This window comes from Acipenser ruthenus, unplaced genomic scaffold, assembly GCF_902713425.1.
Source record: "Acipenser ruthenus unplaced genomic scaffold, fAciRut3.2 maternal haplotype, whole genome shotgun sequence".
Lineage (NCBI taxonomy): Eukaryota > Metazoa > Chordata > Actinopteri > Acipenseriformes > Acipenseridae > Acipenser > Acipenser ruthenus.
The window spans coordinates 17,553-38,696 of NW_026708706.1; the positions used below are offsets into that span (position 1 = coordinate 17,553).

General features: G+C 45.7%; 3 protein-coding genes across 4 annotated transcripts; 2 read left to right on the forward strand and 1 right to left on the reverse strand.

The window, feature by feature from the left end:
- The first annotated feature begins 500 nt into the window (after positions 1-500).
- LOC117395476 (acyl-coenzyme A thioesterase THEM4) lies at positions 501-6,548 on the forward strand. Of its 2 annotated transcripts, XM_059021576.1 has the most exons (7): positions 501-696; positions 1,642-1,728; positions 2,427-2,583; positions 3,350-3,512; positions 3,769-3,879; positions 5,038-5,162; positions 5,349-6,548. In XM_059021576.1, the coding sequence occupies exons 2-7, from the start codon at positions 1,642-1,644 to the stop codon at positions 5,390-5,392; spliced, it is 687 nt and encodes a 228-aa protein (XP_058877559.1). In that variant the 5' UTR covers positions 501-696; the 3' UTR covers positions 5,393-6,548. The 2 variants fall into 2 exon arrangements, with proteins under 2 accessions (XP_058877559.1, XP_058877558.1); XM_059021575.1 differs by having other exon boundaries at positions 501-1,728.
- Positions 6,549-9,387: 2,839 nt separating this feature from the next.
- On the forward strand, positions 9,388-10,613 carry LOC131735444 (C2 calcium-dependent domain-containing protein 4D-like). Its single transcript, XM_059021577.1, has one exon. It carries the CDS (start codon positions 9,480-9,482, stop codon positions 10,611-10,613), a length of 1,134 nt encoding a protein of 377 aa, XP_058877560.1. The 5' UTR covers positions 9,388-9,479.
- A 7,491-nt stretch (positions 10,614-18,104) lies between these two features.
- On the reverse strand, positions 18,105-20,863 carry LOC131735443 (nuclear receptor ROR-gamma-like). The gene is made up of 6 exons (XM_059021574.1): positions 20,309-20,863; positions 19,765-19,897; positions 19,405-19,512; positions 19,069-19,179; positions 18,849-18,958; positions 18,105-18,332 (listed from the first exon to the last, which is right to left on the reverse strand). Exons 1-6 carry the CDS (start codon positions 20,543-20,545, stop codon positions 18,105-18,107), a joined length of 927 nt encoding a protein of 308 aa, XP_058877557.1. The 5' UTR covers positions 20,546-20,863.
- Between the last annotated feature and the right edge of the window lie 281 nt (positions 20,864-21,144).

Below are 21,144 nucleotides of genomic sequence, written 5' to 3' on the forward strand. Positions count from 1 at the left end.
ACAGTACACTGGACTGCGGTACATTATTATTATCGAGCACAGAAACACTTTGATTTGAACGTGCAATTTAATACAATTAAATACAGAACGAAAACGTAAAAGCGCGGCAAATAAACTCTCGTACCTCGACTCGTTTCCTTTCTTTCATAACCGGAGCTGAGCAAAGTGCTGCGTATTTTAAAGGAAAAAGACTCATATTTAAAAACAAAACAACAACACAAAAGTTGTGAAAACTAAACACTGTAAAAAAAAAAATCTAGCAACACAGATATTCTAGATATATTTTTTTTTAACTGTTCGGTTAATATCGTTTTTATTTTAAATAAATACTTCGGTACAGTGTTATTTGTTTTAAATACTCCTTTAGAAAAAGATAAAAACGCTCGTATTTATATTTATTGTGTAGGTATGTGCCGCAACCGTCACCATAGCAACAGAGCCGCGGAATGGGAGTCACGTGGTGAGTGAGACGTAACCCCACGTGACGGGGGGGGGAACAGTTACGTCAGAAGAAGCCGACCTGTTGCCGGCAGGGTCAGGAAGCGGGAGCGACTCGCGTTTACCAGCTTAAAAAAAATATAAAATAAAATACGAATTTGGAATTGAATAAATAAATAATTTAAACTAAACTGACCGCGAGGAGTGTATCCAACACACGGTATCGCTTTCGATAACTAAAAGGACGTCCTTCAGCAGGTAAACAGTGATTTGAAGCGTCAAGGTGAAATTGAAAACACACAGACCGTATCTTTATAATTAAAAACGCACTGCGAAGCGTTTAATTAACTATATATATATATATATATATAATATTCGATACCGTGATGTGTGTTTCTATTGATCTCAACACGTTTGAAGTAGTTTCAGGAGAAACACGACAGGCTGCGCGTTTTGTCCCGTTTAAAATAACGTGCATTGCTACGAATTGCCGACGTAACTGTGCAAAATATTAATTAATATTAATTTTTTATACTACAGACTAGTATTCATTCGTCTCGTCGTATCTGTGTTTTACCAGTGAAGTCCATTACGCCACACACTCGCTAACCGGCAACAAAACATGAATATATAATAATAATAATAATAATAATAATAATAATAATAATAATAAACGTATTACATTTACTTCCAGTATTATTTATTTATTTCTTAGCAGACGCCCTTATCCAGGGCGACTTACAATCGTAAGCAAATACATTTCAAGCGTTACAATACAAGTAATACAATAAGAGCAAGAAATACAATAACTTTTGTTCAAGTGTGACAAACCACAATTCAATAATACAGCAGATAATAGTGATAGTTACATCAGGATGTGATTAAATACAAAGTACTACAGGTTAAACACTTGGCAGATTACAGGATTCTGAAGTACAGGATTAAATGCAGTAAAATAGGGGGCCGATAAGAGCAAAATAAAGCACATTTACATGAAGGAAGCACATTTACATGATTTCCAGTAGTTTTGTTCTGATACCCGTGACGCTAACGGGTAGACAGCGATCCGGTATTAATGTGTGTTAGTATTATTGAACTAAGAGACGTGATTTCATATAAAGAGACACTATAATATCCATTGTAAGTATGTGGAGAAACACTATGCGGTTTGCGGCGGTCCTGTGCCGGCATCTACCTCCACAGATGAACCCTCAAAACTTGACCGCTTCCTTGAAGAAGGTGATTTTGGAATCGGCTGTTGAATTCTCCAGACCTGCCAGGACTATCTCGGTAAGTAGCGGGAATCCGGGTTTCAATCCCTTCAGTTTGCGTGTGTTAATAAAAGAAAACTCTATGGAACGAGGTTGCGCAAACCCAGTTTCATAACCTTGTGAACGTGTCTGTAACTCTGCCTGTCAAGTCAAGGCTCTGTCAATTGGTATTGATTCATCAGTTTGCTGGGAGACTCTGTGATAGGAGTTATATTATAGGAGGCTGTGTGGTCCAGTGGTTAAAGAAAAGGGCTTGTAACCAGGAGGTCCCCGGTTCAAATCCCACCTCAGCCACTGACTCATTGTGTGACCCTGAGCAAGTCACTTCACCTCCTTGTGCTCCATCTTTCGGGTGAGACGTAGTTGTAAGTGACTCTGCAGCTGATGCATAGTTCACACACCCTAGTCTCTGTAAGTCGCCTTGGATAAAGGTGTCTGCTAAATAAACAAATAATAATAATGATAATATGATACTCACAGACTTAATGTAAAACCTGGACTGGCTCTAACTGCTCAGCAATGGGGATAATGTAGGTCTCCCTTTTCCAACAAGAGCCTTAATGTCAAGTTAAACTCCCCTTGTGGAAGTTGACCACAGTGTTTTGTGCAAGTGCTTTCCCGTGGTTAGTATAAATACGCATTTACTGGACTTTACGCTGGTTTGATGTGTTGTTTTAAATAAAAAAATGGTGCAAATCCTCTTGTGTCCACTGCTAGTGGACCCGGGCGCTGTGCTCCGCCCCGAAGGACTACGGCGTGCCGAACCCGAGCTGGTCTGCGGAGATGATGAGTCTGTACGAGCGCTACAGCGCGAAGGGGGCCGAGTCCTGGGAGAGGCTTCCGAGCTACAAGCGCTACCTGACCTACTCTGCAGGTGTGGAGCCCGGGACCCACAGCAGCTGTCTGACTGGGACATCACTGTGTGTCTGATTTGAGAGGTCTCTGTATGCGTCGGATTTGAGGTGTCTCTGTGTGCGTCTGATTTGAGAGGTCTCTGTGTGCGTCTGATTTGAGATGTCTCTGTGTGTGTCGGATTTGAGGTGTCTCTGTGTGCGTCGGATTTGAGGTGTCTCTGTGCGTCGGATTTGAGGTGTCTCTGTGCGTCGGATTTGAGAGGTCTCTGTGTGTGTCGGATTTGAGATGTCTCTGTGTGCGTCGGATTTGAGGTGTCTCTGTGTGCGTCGGATTTGAGGTGTCTCTGTGTGCGTCTGATTTGAGAGGTCTCTGTGTGCGTCTGATTTGAGATGTCTCTGTGTGTGTCGGATTTGAGGTGTCTCTGTGTGCGTCGGATTTGAGGTGTCTCTGTGTGCGTCGGATTTGAGGTGTCTCTGTGTGTCGGATTTGAGATGTCTCTGTGTGTCTGTCTGATTGTGATGTCACTGTGTCTCTCATTGTGATGTCACTGTGTTTCTCTCTCATTGTGATGTCACTGTGTTTCTGTGTCTCTCTCTCATTGTGGTCACTGTGTTTCTGTGTCTCTCTCTCTCATTGTGATGTCACTGTGTTTCTGTGTTTCTCTCTCATTGTGATGTCACTGTGTTTCTGTGTCTCTCTCTCATTGAGATCTCTCTCTTTGTGATGTCACTGCGTCTCTCTGTCATTGCGATGTCATTGTGATGTCACTGTGTGTTTCTGCGCAGGGGGGCAGTGCCTCAGCCGGCTGCACAAGCCCACGGCTCGTCTGTTCACCAGGAACCTGGAGGAGGAGGGAGCCGGGTTCGAGTACACCGTCTTTGCCAACAAAGCGGAGCGGCGCGCGGTGTGCCTCTTCCAGGCCGGGCCGCTGCTGGAGGGACCCCCGGGGTGAGAGGAGGGGGCAAAGGGGTGGAATCAGCAACTGTTAATAACCTCAGATACATCACTAAATAAATAAATCAATGCGTTATACATTAGAAACAGCATTTCAGTCATTCAGCAGACGCTTTTTATTCAAAGCGACTTCCAGAGACTAGGGGGAGTGAACTCTGCATCATCAACAGCTGCTGCTGCTGCTGCAGAGTCACTTCCAATAGGAGCTGGCTTGTTTTGTCATTGTTGAACCCGGGTCTCCTCTCCCCAGGCACGTCCACGGGGGGGCGATCGCCACCATCATCGACTCCGCCACGGGGATCTGCGCCACGTACCTGACCGGCTTTGTGATGACAGCCAACCTCAACATCAACTACAGGAAGTGAGTCTTTGTGCGACACGCCCCCGCGCCGGGCTTCGTTAACAATAACAATAATAATAATAATAATAATAATAATAATGATGATGATGATGATGATGATGATGATGATGATGATGATGATGATGATGATGATAATAATAATGATGATAGGAATCTCAGTATTGTAGCTTCCTTTCCGACGCAGTCATCTGTCAGACAGCCTCTGTGCTGTTGCTTTGTTCAGTGTGATCGTCTTTTTGTCCGGTGTGCGTCTTTGTGTTTTTATTTCTCTTTGTGTCTCTCTCTGTCTCTCTCTCTCTCTCTCTCTCTCCCTCTCTCTCTCTCTCTCTCTCCCTCTCTCTCTCTCTCTCTCTCTCTCAATTCAAATTCCAAGCTGTTTTATTGGCGGGACGGCATTAGCAGCAGTTACAATCTAAACTTTACGAACGCCGTGAAGAGTTCACACATGAAAAGGAATTGGGTCTCTCTCGTTCTCACTCTGGGCGTTCTTATATATTTCTTGGAAGACTTCGATATTATCGATATGGATATCGAAATACGTGCTCCATATCGATGCGCTGTTTTCATATCGATGCCCACACCGGAGCAAAACAGTCCACTGACAAGACCAGGAGTTCACAGCGAGTTGAAAATATTCCAAATCAAGCACTTTATATACGGGAAAATATGTTGTGCGTCTACTGCAGTCTTAACAAAGCAGCAGAAAAAAATAGCAGAGCCTTGAACTCGGGGTGAGCGGTGCTGTCCTGGGGAGTGACTGCGAGCGTGGGAGAGAGACGGGAAATAATCTCCAGAGAGAGAGAGAGAGGAGATATTGAAAATAACATGAACAAAAATAAATCTATTTTTTATTGAAAATGTTTTCAAAATTGTTTTTCAGTTGCTTTTATAGGGATGGGGGGGGGGCACATTTGAGGCTACAATGAATTTGCTTGCTAGTCTTCCATATATATATAACTAGAAGGGAGCTTTTTTTTTTAATTTGTCTCCATATGAGGTCACCATGCCCACTGTCTGTCTGTCTGTCTGCCTGCCTGTCTGTCTGTCTGTCTGTCTGTGCCACCTAGCACCCTAGATTGGAGCCCAGGCCTCCAGAGGAAGGTGAAAGCCATAAGCTAGTGAATTAACGCTCTCTCTCTCCCCTCTCTCTGTGTTCAGTCCCATTCCTCTGGGCTCAGTGGTGCTGGTAGAGTGTGAGTTGGACCAGACCGAGGGCAGGAAGACGTTTGTCTCGTGCAGAATCACCAGCGCTGATGGGTCCAAACTGCACACGGAGGCCACAGGTAGGTAACTCCGCAGAGCTTCACCCAGGCCAGGTCTCACTGCTACCAGCTGGATCAGCCCCAGTGTGTCTAGGTAACCAGCTCAGGTGTGTCTGATTATTAAACTCACAGTGAAACCAGGACTGGATCACACTGCTGTGCAGCGGGAGTCTCATTCCCGTCCCTGCTGTGTTTTTGTCTCTGCAGCTCTGTTTGTCTCGGTCAGTGTGGGGACTCTGATTGGATTCTGAGTCCGGGAGTCCCTGTGTGAGCCGGAGCAGACTCACCCCAGAGAGAAACGAGAGGAGGAAACGGGACCTTCAGCCGAGCTGCCTCCAGGGGGGGCCCAAACACCCCCCCCCCTCCCCCAGCCTGCAATCTTAAACCAGAGGCTCGAGGACCCCCCAGTGTGTCTTCTGGTTTGCACTGACTGTAAACTACACTGTATTTAAATATGAAGCTTGCATTGTAACCCTGTGCTGCCCTGTGACACCTGTGTGAGTCACCTGGGATTTAAAAAAAAAAAAATTGCATGTTTCAAGTTGCTTTTAAAATGTTAAGGTTGACTTAGAAATCTGAGAGTGTTTTTAAAAGAGCTGAAAACAGTAAAAAAATGTCTAATTAAGTAAATTATTAGCTCAGTTTAAGGGTTCATTTGAGTAATTGATGAATTCATTCATTCTGTGAGCTTAATAATAATAATAATAATAATAATCATCAGACTCCTGTTGCACAGCAGTGTGATCCAGTCCAGGTTTCACTGCTACCAGCTTGATCAGCCCCAGTGTGTCTAGGCAACAAGCTGAGGTGTGTCTGATTATTAAACTCCCAGTGAAACCAGGACTGGATCACACTGCTGGAGCGGGAGTCTGATTCCCGCCCCTGCTGTGGTGTAGTTTGGTCACCTTGCCTCGCTCACCATGTCCAGTTGCAATAGTCTCTCTGTTAGAACATGCTGGTGGACAGTGAAGAGGATACAGAGTCTTTGAAAACGGGTTTAATGCTTCGGTTGTGTTGACGTGTGACTCCGTTAAGAACACTTAACACTGCAGTTGTGAGCTCTCACCGCTAGGTGGCGCAGTATTCCTTTTGAAAGCTGGATTTGTTTGCAGAGTGTGCCCGGGCGTGTTCTGAGAAATGTACGATATATCGTCTGTCCTTAAATACTGAATGTCGGTAGAATTTCTTCTAAGACAGGAAATCTTTTCCGTAGTACCCCTGGTTATTATTTTTTAAAAAGCTGTTAGTTTAGCTAATTTATTGGACCGGTCATATCAACACTTTATTGAACCATCTATTTGAATATAGGTTTCTTTTTTATGCAAAATGTTTTTAATTTTAGTGTTTTAATAATAATAATAATAATAATAATAATAATAATAATAATAATAAAGTATTATTATTTGATATCGTGTGCCATATTCTTTTTTGCTGAGCCTCTAGTTAACGGAACTGTTCCGTCATACACTGATAACGTGTCGATGCAAAAACGTTCATATGATTGTGTTGCTTTTTAATATTTTAAAAAGACAAGGATTGGTTTTCTTCCTGGGGGGGGGGGGGAAACAGCAGAAAAAGACACTGACACACACACACACTGACACACACACACACACACACGCACACGCACACACACACGCACACACACGCACACACACACACACACACACACATGCGTTTGTATTCCTATAACTGTAGGGACTTCTCATTGACTCTCATTATATTTTTATATTATATTTCTAAGTCCAGTCAGACAAAACTCCACACGGTAAAAGTCGACAACAAATTAAAAATTTTGCCCCCCCACCCACCCCCCAGAGACACACACACACACACACACTGGCTGAACTTCATCAAACGAAGCTTGACTCTGGTCTGGTTTTGAAAGTACCCGGCTGTAAGTTGCACTCAGTAAACAGCTAGGGAATGCATTCCAGTAATGCGGTGAAAGGGGGGGGGGGTCCATGGGCAGCAGTGTGGAGTAGCGGTTAGGGCTCTGGGCTCTTGACCGGAGGGTTGTGGGTTCAATCCCAGGTGGGGGACACTGCTGCTGTACCCTTGAGCAAGGTACTTTACCTAGATTGCTCCAGTAAAAACCCAACTGTATAAATGGGGAATTGTATGTAAAAATAATGTGATATCTTGTAACAATTGTAAGTCGCCCTGGATAAGGGTGTCTGCTAATAAATAAATAATAATAATAATAATGACGTACGGACGCGGAGTTTATTGGCAATTCTGTTCTATTTTTAACGCGTTTGGAGAGTATGATCCTTTAACAGATAATTACCGTGACTAGCATGAATTATCCACCTCCATCCCGGTTCCTAGGCGACGGGAGAGCTAGAGCGTTCTGTTCGGAAGCAACGACGCTCGGAATTGATTGGCAGGTGACTCGCTGTGACGTGTTCGCGTCTTTTTCGTTCGATCTGATAAATCCAGTCGCCGATGCGGAGATCGCCTCACACTGCGAGCAGCGGAGATCGCCTCACACTGCGAGCAGCGGAGATCGCCTCACACTGCGTGCAGCGGAGATCAGCGGAGATCGCCTCACACTGCGAGCAGCGGAGAGACCAGCGCTGAGCTCCGAGGCTGCATCTTCACTGCATTTAGCAAGAGTGCGCTTTGGCAAAAACTTCTTTGAACAGACAGGACTTTCTTTGTTTGTTTGTTTGTATGTACGGAATAAAGGTAAGCAATTTGAACAGTTTCTGCACGTTTATTTTAATTGGCTTTTGCATTTTTAGTTTTTCTTTAAACGTAAAAAAATCTAGCCATAAAAACGTGTTGTTTTTTATTGAAGTATGATCATTTATTATTAGTTTATTTAGCAGACGCCTTTATCCAAGGTGACTTACAGAGACTAGCGCGTGTGAACTATGCATCAGCTGCAGAGTCACTTACAACTACGTCTCACCCGAAAGACGGAGCACAAGGAGGTGAAGTGACTTGCTCAGGGTCACACAATGAGTCAGTGGCTGAGGTGGGATTTGAACCGGGGACCTCCTGGTTACAAGCCCTTTTCTTTAACCACTGGACCACACAGCCTCCTATTCTCATTAATATTATTAGCATTATTTTTCATGCGCTTGTAGCTGTTGATCATACACAATACGTGAGCGCAGTGTCAATCGATCACAATATTAATTGTGCAGTTTCGTAATTAATTGCAATTCCAATGCCCTTGTAATTACACCATATTGATCGATTACGGATCGATTAAGATATTTATTTGTCATGCGAGTATTCTTGTATTTTCAATCGATTTTTGTGACTCAATTTGTTTGTGTGGAAAACAAATACAAATACTCTGTGTGTGTGTGTGTGTGTGTGTGTGTGTGTGTGTGTATCTCTGAGTCTGTGTGTGTGTGTGTGTGTCTCTGTGTGTGTGTATCTGTGTGTGTGTGTGTGTGTATCTCTGAGTCTCTGTGTGTGTGTGTGTGTCTCTGTGTGTGTGTGTATCTCTGTGTGTGTGTGTGTGTGTATCTCTGAGTCTGTGTGTGTGTGTGTGTCTCTGTGTGTGTGTGTGTGTATCTGTGTGTGTGTGTGTGTATCTCTGAGTCTCTGTGTGTGTGTGTGTGTGTATCTCTGTGTGTGTATCTCTGTGTCTCTGTGTGTGTGTGTGTGTGTGTGTGTGTGTATCTCTGTGTGTGTGTGTGTATCTCTGAGTCTGTGTGTGTGTGTGTGTGTCTCTGTGTGTGTGTGTGTGTGTGTGTGTATCTCTGTGTGTGTATCTCTGTGTCTCTGTGTGTGTGATTGATTACTGCTCGCATGCCTACAGTAAACAGAGTTAATGTGTGCCTCGTTTGTGTTTTTTTTTTTTTTTTTTTTATAATTGTAAATAGAATTGTAATCACTGCAGCGTGGTTTGTATCCGGCCTTGAAATCGAACAACACTGTATGTGACTAAAGGCTGCGGCTTGGAGCCTGGTTTCAGGAGACTGTAGGTTTCAGGGCGCTGCGCGGCACACCAGGCAGGGAGACTTGGGGGGGTTTGATACAGCAAACCTCAAACTAGGTCACCCGGGGGTCTCCTGGAACCAGCTTTCAAGAAACACGTTTGGACCTTCGGATGAGACGTAAAATAAGGTCCTATTGGAAGTGACTCTGCAGCAGCAGCAGCAGCAGTTGTTGATGATGCAGAGTTCACCCCCCTAGTCTCTGTAAGTCGCTTTGGATAAAAGCGTTTGCTAAATGACTCGTTAGATAAATTAAACGTTCTTGAAAAAATCGGCTTTGTGTTCAACTATCCAGCGCCGCCTAACCGCTGCACGTTTTTTCCCTGCGTTTCTTCCTGTCGCCACCAGGGGGCAATCACCTCGCGACGGATAGACGATCATGTTCTCCTCCGGGCTCGGTCTCCTGCCGGCCGGGCAGAGGGGGGCGCCCCACAGCAAGCTGTCTGCGTACCCCAACATCCTGACCCCGGACCGCATCCCCGAATTCTTCATCCCTCCTAAGCTGCTGCTGCTACCCCCACCGACGCCGGGCGCCCCAGAATCCAGCCGGGGGGGCGCCCCAAACAGACCCTGGAGCCCCGCGGAGCGCGAGCTGATCCGATCGGCCCGGCGGCACGTCATTCAGATCGAGAGCGCGGACTCTGAGCTGGGGGAGGGAGAGGAGAGGCTGGCAGCTGCTTCTCCAACCCTCCCCGCTGCCCCCCACCTCTCCTTAGCCTGCCTCCCCGAAAGCCCCCACACCAGACGCAGGGAGTCCCTCTTCCACTCCCCGCCCACCCGCAGAAGCCCCGTTGGCGAGTTTACCCCCCAAGTGGCGTCTCCCTCATCCTTGTACCCTCCTTTCTCCTCTCCCGACAGCGACCCCGCCTCCTCCACAGACTCCTCCCCCTTCAGCTCCCCCCTCCTCCCAGCCCGCTCCCCGCCCCCGCTCTGCCACGCCCGCGGGACCCAGCGCCTGTTCCGCCGGACGCTGGGCTCCGAAGAGCTGTCCCGCTGGTCCTTGCCCACGGACTCTGGCAGCTCTTCGGAGGACAGCCCGGTGAGGCGCCGCAGACTCGGCCAAGCTACGCTGGCTCCCCCTCCCCTCTTTCAGCTCGATTTCATCTGCTGCCAGGAGAGGCTGACCAAGGAGAGCCTCTTGCCCCTGAGGAAGGGCAGGGAGCCGGGGGGAGAGCTGAGGCTGTCGGCCGAGTTCTCCGGGGAGCAGGGCAGGCTGCGGGTCAGGCTGGTCAGCGGGGAAGGGCTCTACCCACCCGGGTTCGATTCCAGGCTGGTCAGCTGCTGCGTGGTGGTCCAGTTGGACCCCGGGCGGCTGCAGAGGCAGAGGAGCAACGTGGTGAAGCGGAGCAGGGAGCCCATCTTCAACGAGGATTTCTTCTTCGAGGGGCTGAGCCGGGGGGAGCTGGACCGGCGCTCGCTCCGGGTCAAGGTGCTGAACAAGGGGGCCGGCGTGAAGAGGGATGCCCTGCTAGGGGAGGGAGAGGTGGGGCTGGCATCCATACTGCACCCCTGAGGGAGGAGAGAGAGGATGGAGGGAGAGGAGGGGGAGAGAGAGAGGAGGGTAGGAGGGAAGTAGGGGAGAGATAGAGGGAGGGATGGATGGAGTGAGGGAGAGAGAGAGAGAGAGGAGGGGATAGGGAGAGAGAGAGGAGGGGGAGAGAGAGAAGGAGTGAGTTCCGTGGTCTTGGAATAATCTTCAGGGAGAACTGAAACTCGATGTCTGATCCCTTCAAAAGGAGTTCAAACCAAATAAAGATGGACTGTATCTGTGTAGCCCAGACTGTGCTTTTGATTTGAGTGGTAGTTTTATTAACGTGTTTGTATTGGTTGTGCTCAGTTGAATTTGTGTGGGAGATTTTGTGTTGTTTGTTTTGTTTTGTTTTGTGTGTGTGTGTGTGTGTGTGTGTGTGTGTGTGTGTGTGTGTGTGTGTGTGTGTGTGTGTGTGTGTGTGTGTGTGTGTGTGTATTATATGCAACTTTTTTGACCTGGTCTCTCTTGAATGAAATTAAATAAAATAAATTAAATAAAAAAATTTAAAACCGGTTCAAATTCATTTTTTTCTAAATAAAGGGCGTGGGGATTGTAAAGTCTTGCTCAGCATTCATTTTAAAAGGGAGGGGCCAGTGATGATGTTAATAAAGCTAACTAGAGGTGAGAGAATGGATTTTAAAGATGGTCAGCGCTCTTTTAAAGGGAGGGGCCAGTGATGATGTTAATAAAGCTAATTAGAGGTGAGAGAATGGATTTTAAAGATGGTCAGCGCTCCTTTAAAGGGAGGGGTCAGTGATCCTGTTCATAAAGCTAATTAGAGGTAAGAGAATGCATTTTAAAGATGGTCAGCGCTCCTTTAAAGGGAGGGATCAGTGATGATGTTCATAAAGCTAATAAGAGGTGAGAGAATGGATTTTAAAGATGGTCAGCGCTCCTTTAAAGGGAGGGATCAGTGATCATGTTAATAAAGCTAATAAGAGGTGAGAGCATGGATTTTAAAGATGGTCAGCGCTCCTTTAAAGGGAGGGGTCAGTGATCCTGTTAATAAAGCTAATAAGAGGTGAGAGAATGGATTTTAAAGATGGTCAGCGCTCCTTTAAAGGAAGGGGCCAGTGATCATGTTAATAAAGCTAATAAGAGGTGAGAGAATGGATTTTAAAGATGGTCAGCGCTCCTTTAAAGGGAGGGGTCAGTGATCATGTTAATAAAGCTAATAAGAGGTGAGAGAATGGATTTTAAAGATGGTCAGCGCTCCTTTAAAGGGAGGGGTCAGTGATCCTGTTAATAAAGCTAATTAGAGGTAAGAGAATGGATTTTAAAGATGGTCAGCGCTCCTTTAAAGGGAGGGATCAGTGATGATGTTCATAAAGCTAATAAGAGGTGAGAGAATGGATTTTAAAGATGGTCAGCGCTCCTTTAAAGGGAGGGGCCAGTGATCCTGTTCATAAAGCTAATAAGAGGTGAGAGAATGGATTTTAAAGATGGTCAGCGCTCCTTTAAAGGGAGGGGCCAGTGATCCTGTTCATAAAGCTAATAAGAGGTGAGAGAATGGATTTTAAAGATGGTCAGCGCTCCTTTAAAGGGAGGGATCAGTGATCATGTTAATAAAGCTAATAAGAGGTGAGAGAATGGATTTTAAAGATGGTCAGCGCTCCTTTAAAGGGAGGGGCCGGTGATCATGTTAATAAAGCTAATAAGAGGTGAGAGAATGGATTTTAAAGATGGTCAGCGCTCCTCTAAAGGGAGGGTCCGGTGATCATGTTAATAAAGCTAATAAGAGGTGAGAGAATGGATTTTAAAGATGGTCAGCGCTCCTCTAAAGGGAGGGGCCGGTGATCATGTTAATAAAGCTAATAAGAGGTGAGAGAATGGATTTTAAAGATGGTCAGCGCTCCTTTAAAGGGAGGGGCCGGTGATCATGTTAATAAAGCTAATAAGAGGTGAGAGAATGGATTTTAAAGATGGTCAGCGCTCCTCTAAAGGGAGGGTCCGGTGATCATGTTAATAAAGCTAATAAGAGGTGAGAGAATGGATTTTAAAGATGGTCAGCGCTCCTTTAAAGGGAGGGGTCAGTGATCCTGTTAATAAAGCTAATAAGAGGTGAGAGAATGGATTTTAAAGATGGTCAGCGCTCCTTTAAAGGAAGGGGCCAGTGATCATGTTAATAAAGCTAATAAGAGGTGAGAGAATGGATTTTAAAGATGGTCAGCGCTCCTTTAAAGGGAGGGGTCAGTGATCATGTTAATAAAGCTAATAAGAGGTGAGAGAATGGATTTTAAAGATGGTCAGCGCTCCTTTAAAGGGAGGGGTCAGTGATCCTGTTAATAAAGCTAATTAGAGGTAAGAGAATGGATTTTAAAGATGGTCAGCGCTCCTTTAAAGGGAGGGATCAGTGATGATGTTCATAAAGCTAATAAGAGGTGAGAGAATGGATTTTAAAGATGGTCAGCGCTCCTTTAAAGGGAGGGGCCAGTGATCCTGTTCATAAAGCTAATAAGAGGTGAGAGAATGGATTTTAAAGATGGTCAGCGCTCCTTTAAAGGGAGGGGCCAGTGATCCTGTTCATAAAGCTAATAAGAGGTGAGAGAATGGATTTTAAAGATGGTCAGCGCTCCTTTAAAGGGAGGGGTCAGTGATCCTGTTAATAAAGCTAATAAGAGGTAAGAGAATGGATTTTAAAGATGGTCAGCGCTCCTTTAAAGGGAGGGTACCAGCGATCCTGTTAATAAAGCTAATAAGAGGTGAGAGAATGGATTTTAAAGATGGTCAGCGCTCCTTTAAAGGGAGGGGCCAGCGATCCTGTTAATAAAGCTAATAAGAGGTGAGAGAATGGATTTTAAAGATGGTCAGCGCTCCTTTAAAGGGAGGGGCCAGCGATCCTGTTAATAAAGCTAATAAGAGGTGAGAGAATGGATTTTAAAGATGGTCAGCGCTCCTTTAAAGGGAGGGGTCAGCGATCCTGTTAATAAAGCTAATAAGAGGTGAGAGAATGGATTTTAAAGATGGTCAGCGCTCCTTTAAAGGGAGGGGCCAGTGATCATGTTAATAAAGCTAATAAGAGGGGAGAGAATGGATTTTAAAGATGGTCAGCGCTCCTTTAAAGGGAGGGGTCAGTAATACTGCGCTCATCTAGTCTCAAAGCTCCAGCATTATTAATATACTGTAAAAAAAACTGTTATTTTTCTTTTGTGAGACTCTAATTGCTAGTCCCCGGTGCGCTTCTATCTCGGCTCTATTGAATAGCCCGGAGTCCGTGGAGAATGGAGAAGTCTCTGTGATTCACGGCTCGAACCGACTGCTTCATTATTCCCGGCTTTGTCCCGCCGCAGCTCACGATCCTCGTGTTTAATCGACAAAGGCATTAGGGCTGTTAGCCTCATTAGCATCAACAGCAGAGCGCGCTTTCATCTCAGGACTGATGAAAGAACCGAGCGAGGGAGGCAAGACGCGTCTCTGCGGAGCAGAGCAGCGAGGAGGACGGCTGTACAGGTAGAGTAGTGTGATCAAGCACAGTGAAAGCATGGTGCAGCATTATCGGGAGTTACTGCGTGCGTGGGAGAGAGACGGGAAATAATCTCCAGAGAGAGAGAGGAGATATTGAAAATGCAGGAGATACTGAAAATAACATGAACAAAAATAAATCTATTTTTTTTATTGAAAATGTTTTCAAAATTGTTTTTCAGTTGCTTTATAGGGATTGGGGGGGGGGGATACTTATGAGGCAATCATGAATTTGCTTGCTAGTCTTCCATATAAATATATTTGATCTGTCTCCATATGAGGTCGCCATGCCCACTACCTGTCTGCCTGTCTGTCTGTCTGCCTGTCTGCCTGCCTGTCTGTCTGTCTGTCTGTCTGTGTCTGTCTGTCTGTCTGTCTGTGCCACCTAGCACCCTAGATTGGAGCCCAGGCCTCCAGAGGAAGGTGAAAGCTATAAGCTAGTGAATTATAAAACACACACTATTTCTCTTTGTGTCTCTGTCTGTGTGTTTTTCTCTCTCTCACTCTCTCTCTCTCTCTCTCTCTCTCTCTCTCTCTCTCTCTCTCTCTCTCTCTCTCTCTCTCTCTCTCTCTCTCTCTCTCTCTCTCTCTCTCTCTCTCTCTCAATAATCCACAGGGTGCCAGTTAAGGTTTTTATTAGGTCATTTTTTTTACAAATATTATTTAAATATAACAATATTGATCACATATAAAGAAGACTTCAAGGGTGCATAAGGACCTTTCTATTTGATGGTGTTACATGTTCCCATGTCTTGCTACAGCTGTTTACGTAAGAGGTGTTGTGTGTGTTTTAATTATTTTTAATTTTTTTACATTTTGACCACTTTTTTAAAACTTTTAAATTGCATTCCACTGCCTCAAGATGGCTTCCCATGTACCTGCATGGACCTCTCAGAACTACATTTCCCATCATCCTCCTGCTCACTGGTAAATCCATCTCAGTTACATAAGTGAGCCGGAGGAGGATGATGGGAAATGTAGTTCTGAGAGATCACAATAAAATAATAAGGTTCTCATGTACCCTTTAAGTGCTACCAGTCGGATGGAAGTAATACAGAGCAGTCACGAAGACTGAGCAGGAAACAGCTCCGATCACATGTTAACCTTCTGACACTGAACGTTTCTCGTGCTGTTAGAACATTTGTTTTTGTAATGGATCTATACAGTCGTGTGCCAATCTATCACAACACCCCCCATTGCTTCTGTAGTTCTGATTTACTGTGCGTCCTGAAATCAAACCGCTGGGACTGAAAATCTGGGGGTAAAACTCGGCAAATTAGCAGCGATGGTCTAATTCAATGGATGCCTTTAATAGTCCACCCGTGCAATTCATTTAAAACAGTAAAGAGAAGAGGAACACAGAGCCACACACGGTAAAACGCAGGAGACTTTTTAGAAGTGGTTTAAGACGCCTGATTAAAGCACAGAGCGGTCTGACATTTTCACACACGAGTGTGTTTCTATATCCCTGATTCCTGAGCGGAGATTGAAATTCTCACCCCCAGAGGTGTTTTCATGCAGGCAGGTAGATGAAGGATATCGATGACGCATCTGGAGGTGTTCGGACACACGGGCACACGGCTGTAGCTCCTTCTATTTAAGATAAAATCCTTTTCAATTTTTTTTTTAAATAATCCTAAATCTGAACAATTCTGTGTTTATTTTCTTATGTTTTCTTTTTAATAAACTAGAAAAAAATACTTTTTTTTGTTTTAAAACAGTACCACACATTTTTTATTCGCTATTAATAATAATAATAATAATAATAATAATAATAATAATAATAATAATAATAATAATAATAATAAAACCCTAAATGTTCTTTAAATATATATTTATATCATACATTTCAACAAGCACCTATATATATAATAAACCTTTATAGTTTTGTCTTGATTTCTAGTGAAAAGTGAAAAACATCCGCTGTACAAAACTGATAGATGGAGTTTGTATTAATATTGCTTCAATACAGTTTGATTTAAAACTGCCTTTAAAACCCACCGCGCTTTCCAGTGTAGTCTGTGTTGTTAAATTCACAGAACGGTTTCGGATTGTCAGGGACACGGTGGATTTTGAAAACGTGTTTTCATTTTTTTCTTAAATCTCATTTAAAACTTCAAAGTGCTCGGAAACTGACTCCTGTTCAACGGCCAGCTACAAGATTGTCAGGAACTGAGAACAGCACCGAATAAAAAATAATAATAATAATAATAATAATAATAATAATAATAATAATAATAATAATAATAATAAAGGGAAAAAAATCATACACTGTTTCGCAAACTTTTGGTGCGGTCGGTTTGGCGACATCTAGTGGTCGGAAATCAGAATGCAAGAATTAACCTCCGGTGACATCACTGTTTGCAGGTTCTTAAAAAACTTAGTTTTTTCACTCAAAAGTTCTAGAATGCAACCTGGCTCATTTTAAATGAAAAAAATAAAATAACTCCCTGAGATTCTAACAGTGAGCAGCGAGAGAGACTGAAGCTTTGTTGAGAGTGATATCCCTTGCTTTTAAAAGGAGTTTACCCTTAATATGCTTTACCAGACCTCTCTGTGCTTTACAATGCTTCCCTATGCTTTACCAGACCTCTCTGTGCTTTACAATGCTTCCCTATGCTTTACCAGACCTCTCTGTGCTTTACAATGCTTCCCTATGCTTTACCAGACCTCTCTGTGCTTTACAATGCTTCCCTGTGCTTTACCACACCTCTCTGTGCTTTACAATGCTTCCCTATGCTTTACCAGACCTCTCTGTGCTTTACAATGCTTCCCTATGCTTTACCAGACCTCTCTGTGCTTTACAATGCTTCCCTATGCTTTACCAGACCTCTCTGTGCTTTACAATGCTTCCCTGTGCTTTACCACACCTCTCTGTGCTTTACAATGCTTCCCTATGCTTTACCAGACCTCTCTGTGCTTTACAATGCTTCCCTATGCTTTACCAGACCTCTCTGTGCTTTACAATGCTTCCCTATGCTTTACCAGACCTCTCTGTGCTTTACAATGCTTCCCTATGCTTTACCAGACCTCTCTATGCTTTACAATGCTTCCCTATGCTTTACCACACCTCTCTGTGCTTTACAATGCTTCCCTATGCTTTACCAGACCTCTCTGTGCTTTACAATGCTTCCCTATGCTTTACCAGACCTCTCTGTGCTTTACAATGCTCCCCTATGCTTTACCACACCTCTCTGTGCTTTACAATGCTTCCCTATGCTTTACCAGACCTCTCTGTGCTTTACAATGCTTCTCTATGCTTTACCAGACCTCTCTGTGCTTTACAATGCTTCCCTATGCTTTACCAGACCTCTCTGTGCTTTACAATGCTTCCCTATGCTTTACCAGACCTCTCTGTGCTTTACAATGCTTCCCTATGCTTTACCAGACCTCTCTGTGCTTTACAATGCTTCCCTATGCTTTACCAGACCTCTCTGTGCTTTACAATGCTTCCCTATGCTTTCCCAGACCTCTCTGTGCTTTACAATGCTTCCCTATGCTTTACCAGACCTCTCTGTGCTTTACAATGCTTCCCTATGCTTTACCAGACCTCTCTGTGCTTTACAATGCTTCCCTATGCTTTACCAGACCTCTCTGTGCTTTACAATGCTTCCCTATGCTTTACCAGACCTCTCTGTTTTCCCATGCTTTCACTGTGCTTTATTACACTTTGCTGTGCTTTTACTGCGGGGGAACTTGTAAAAGGAAACACCTTACATTAATTTTAAATTAAAACATTAAAACAATTTGCTTAAAAAAACAAACAAACAAACAAACAAATAAAAAATTAGACCCTGACATGTTTGAAATAGTTTTTAAATTGTTTTGAAATACCCCTGTGTTGAAACAGTAAATGTGCAGTGAGTGAATTTGCTCCTCTGGTGGCTAGGTGGCGCTGTGGCCAGGCCAGCAGCGGTTCTACGAGTGAGAACAGGGGGCAGAGCTGTAGAAAGATGAGCTGTCAGTCAGCAGTGTGGTGGTACAGTGAGTCGAATGCTGTCCGGTTTCACATCAGCCCCGTCTTTCTGCAGCAGGTGAAGCGCGTGGCTCCGTGGCTGTAGGTGCCCCCCTCCCTCCCTCTCTGTCACTCCAGGGGGTGTCAGGGCCGTCGCTGAACAGCTCGTGGTAGAGGGGGGGGGAACAGCGAGTGAGCGAGCAGGGGCGGAGCTCCAGGAACGAGCGGAGCCTGTCGATGTGCAGCGAGCAGAGAGACTTCAACTGGAGCGTCTTCTGAGAGAGCTGGGGGGACAGGGGACGGGGGGGACGGGGGGAGAGGGGATGGGGGAGAGGGGGACAGGGGTCAAACAGGCGTGTAGTTTGAAACTTTAGTTTTTAATTTTTTTTCTTTTTCTAAATGGCTCTCCAAGAAATTGCTTCTCTTTCTGTGTGTGTCTGGTGTGGTGTGTGTGTGTGTGTGTGTGTGTGTGTGTGTGTGTGTGTGTGTCTGTGTGTGTGTGTGTGTGTGGGTGTGTCTGTGTCTGTGTGTGTGTGTGTGTGTGTGTGTGTGTGTGAGTGTGTGTGTGTTGTGTCTGTGTGTGTGTGTGTGAGTGTGTGTGTGTGTGTCTGTGTGTGTGTGTGTCTGTGTGTGTGTGTGTGTGTGTGTGTGTGTGTGTGTGTCTCTCTCAGTACCTTGCCTGGCACAGTGTCTGTGTGTCAGTGTGTGTGTGTGTGTCTGTCTGAGTGTCTCTCTCTCTCTTTGGGTACCTTGGTTAGTTTAGTGTCCTGGTGTCAGTGTGTGTGTGTCTCTCTCAGTACCTTGCTCAGCACGGTGTCTCTGTGGCTCCTCTGCAGCGTGTTCTTGAAGGCCACGTCCACGTGACTGTGCAGCCTCGCCACCTTCTCCTTATCCTGCAGCCACGCACGCTCTGAGAGAGAGAGAGAGAGTGAGAGAAAAGGAGGGGGGAGAGGTGCACAGACAGAGCATTGCCGTGCTTCACGACCCCCCCCCTCCCCCCTCGCTGGTAAAGGGGCTCACCTGGGTTGAGCAGCACCACAGCGGTGAAGAGCGCCACCTCCTGTTCAGACAGGTGCAGCGCGCACAGGCTCTGAGAGAACTCAAAGATCGCGGCAATGAGGTCATTGCACCCTGGAGGGGGGGGGAGAGTTAGAGAGAGAGGGAGGGGGGAGGAGAGAGAGGGAGAGATATAGAGAGAGAGAGAGAGGGAGGGGGGGAGAGGGAGAGAGAGAGAGGGGGGAGAGTCAGTACACTGTGTCAGTGTGTGTGTCAGTCTTGTGCATCTCTCTGTGTGAAGTTGTACAGTTTGTTGTATAGAGTGTAGCGTGTGTGGAGCGTGCAGTCCTCTCCTCTCACCCAGTGATTTGAAGACCTCCGTCCCGCCGTATTTGCCCTCGAAGAACACGGTCCCGTTGTCAGGGTTGAACGAGCGACACATCCGCACGAGAACCACCTCCAGAGAACCTGAGAGAGAGAGAGAGAGAGAACACCATTAACAAACGAGAGTGTGTGCGTGTGCGTGTGTGTGTGCGTGTGTGCGTGTGCGTGTGTGTGTGCGTGTGTGCAGCTCTCTCTGTACATGCTTTCAGAGAGACACATTGAGTTTCTCAGTGTGTCTCTCTGTTCCTCAGTGTGTCTCAGTTTCTCAGTGTGTGTCTCAGTTTCTCAGTGTGTGTCTCAGTGTGTCTCTCAGTTTCTCAGTGTGTCTCTCTGTACCTCCTTTGAGCAGCACTATCTGGTCGTTCTGGCTCAGCTCCAGGAATCCGTCGATCCTCTTAGCGAACTCCACCACGTACTGGATGCTGTCTGTGAGCCGGTAAGCACAACGCTGCCACATCTCCTCTACAGACTGGGAGAGAGGAGAGGGGGTCACAACACACAGGGAGAGAGGAGAGGAGAGGAGAGGAGAGGAGAGGGGAGGAGAGGGGGTCACAACACACAGGGAGAGAGGAGAGGAGAGGAGAGGAGAGGAGAGGAGAGGAGAGGAGAGGAGAGGAGAGGAGAGGAGAGGAGAGGGGTCACAACACACAGGGAGAGAGGAGAGGAGAATAAAGGTATGTTAATAATGAAACTAGATATACATACAAACACAGCGACACTGGACAGAGTGACAGACAGAGAGAGACATACTCTTCATCACTCGTGCTAAACAATTCCCTCCCCTCCTCTCCTCCCCCCTCCTCCTCCTCCTCCTCCCTCGGCACGGACAACACTACCAGTTGAACCCCGGTCCCGCGGCGGCCATGCCCGTGTCCCCTACCTTGCTCTGGTAAGCCAGCACCTCCTCCCTGCTGAACACTTTCCAGCGCAGGGCCTGCAGCTCCTCCACTCTGTACTGGCACGTCTCCCTGTGAGACTTCACGATGTTGGCAGTCAGACAGTCTGAGGAGAGGAGAGAGGGGAGAACACACACCAACTGGCACGTCAAACCAGGCGCGTTCACCGGCTGTCTAACAGCGCAGCACAATGCAGTCTGCTTCTGTATAGCGCTCTTCATGCGGCACAACCCAGCACGCTTTACAATTTAAAAAAAAACTCTTTATCAGACCTCTCTGTGCTTTACAATGCTTCCCTATGCTTTACCAGAACTCTCTGTGCTTTACAATGCTTCCCTATGCTTTACCAGACCTCTCTGTGCTTTACAATGTTTCCCTATGCTTTACCAGACCTCTCTGTGCTTTACAATGCTTCCCTATGCTTTACCAGACCTCTCTGTGCTTTACAATGCTTCCCTATGCTTTACCAGACCTCTCTGTGCTTTACAATGCTTCCCTATGCTTTACCAGACCTCTCTGTGCTTTACAATGCTTCCCTATGCTTTACCACACCCTCTCTGTGCTTTACAATGCTTCCCTATGCTTTACCAGACCTCTCTGTGCTTTACAATGCTTCCCTATGCTTTACCAGACCTCTCTGTGCTTTACAATGCTTCCCTATGCTTTACCAGACCTCTCTGTGCTTTACAATGCTTCCCTATGCTTTACCAGACCTCTCTCTGCTTTACAATGCTTCCCTATGCTTTACCAGACCTCTCTGTGCTTTACAATGCTTCCCTATGCTTTACCAGACCTCTCTGTGCTTTACAATGCTTCCCTA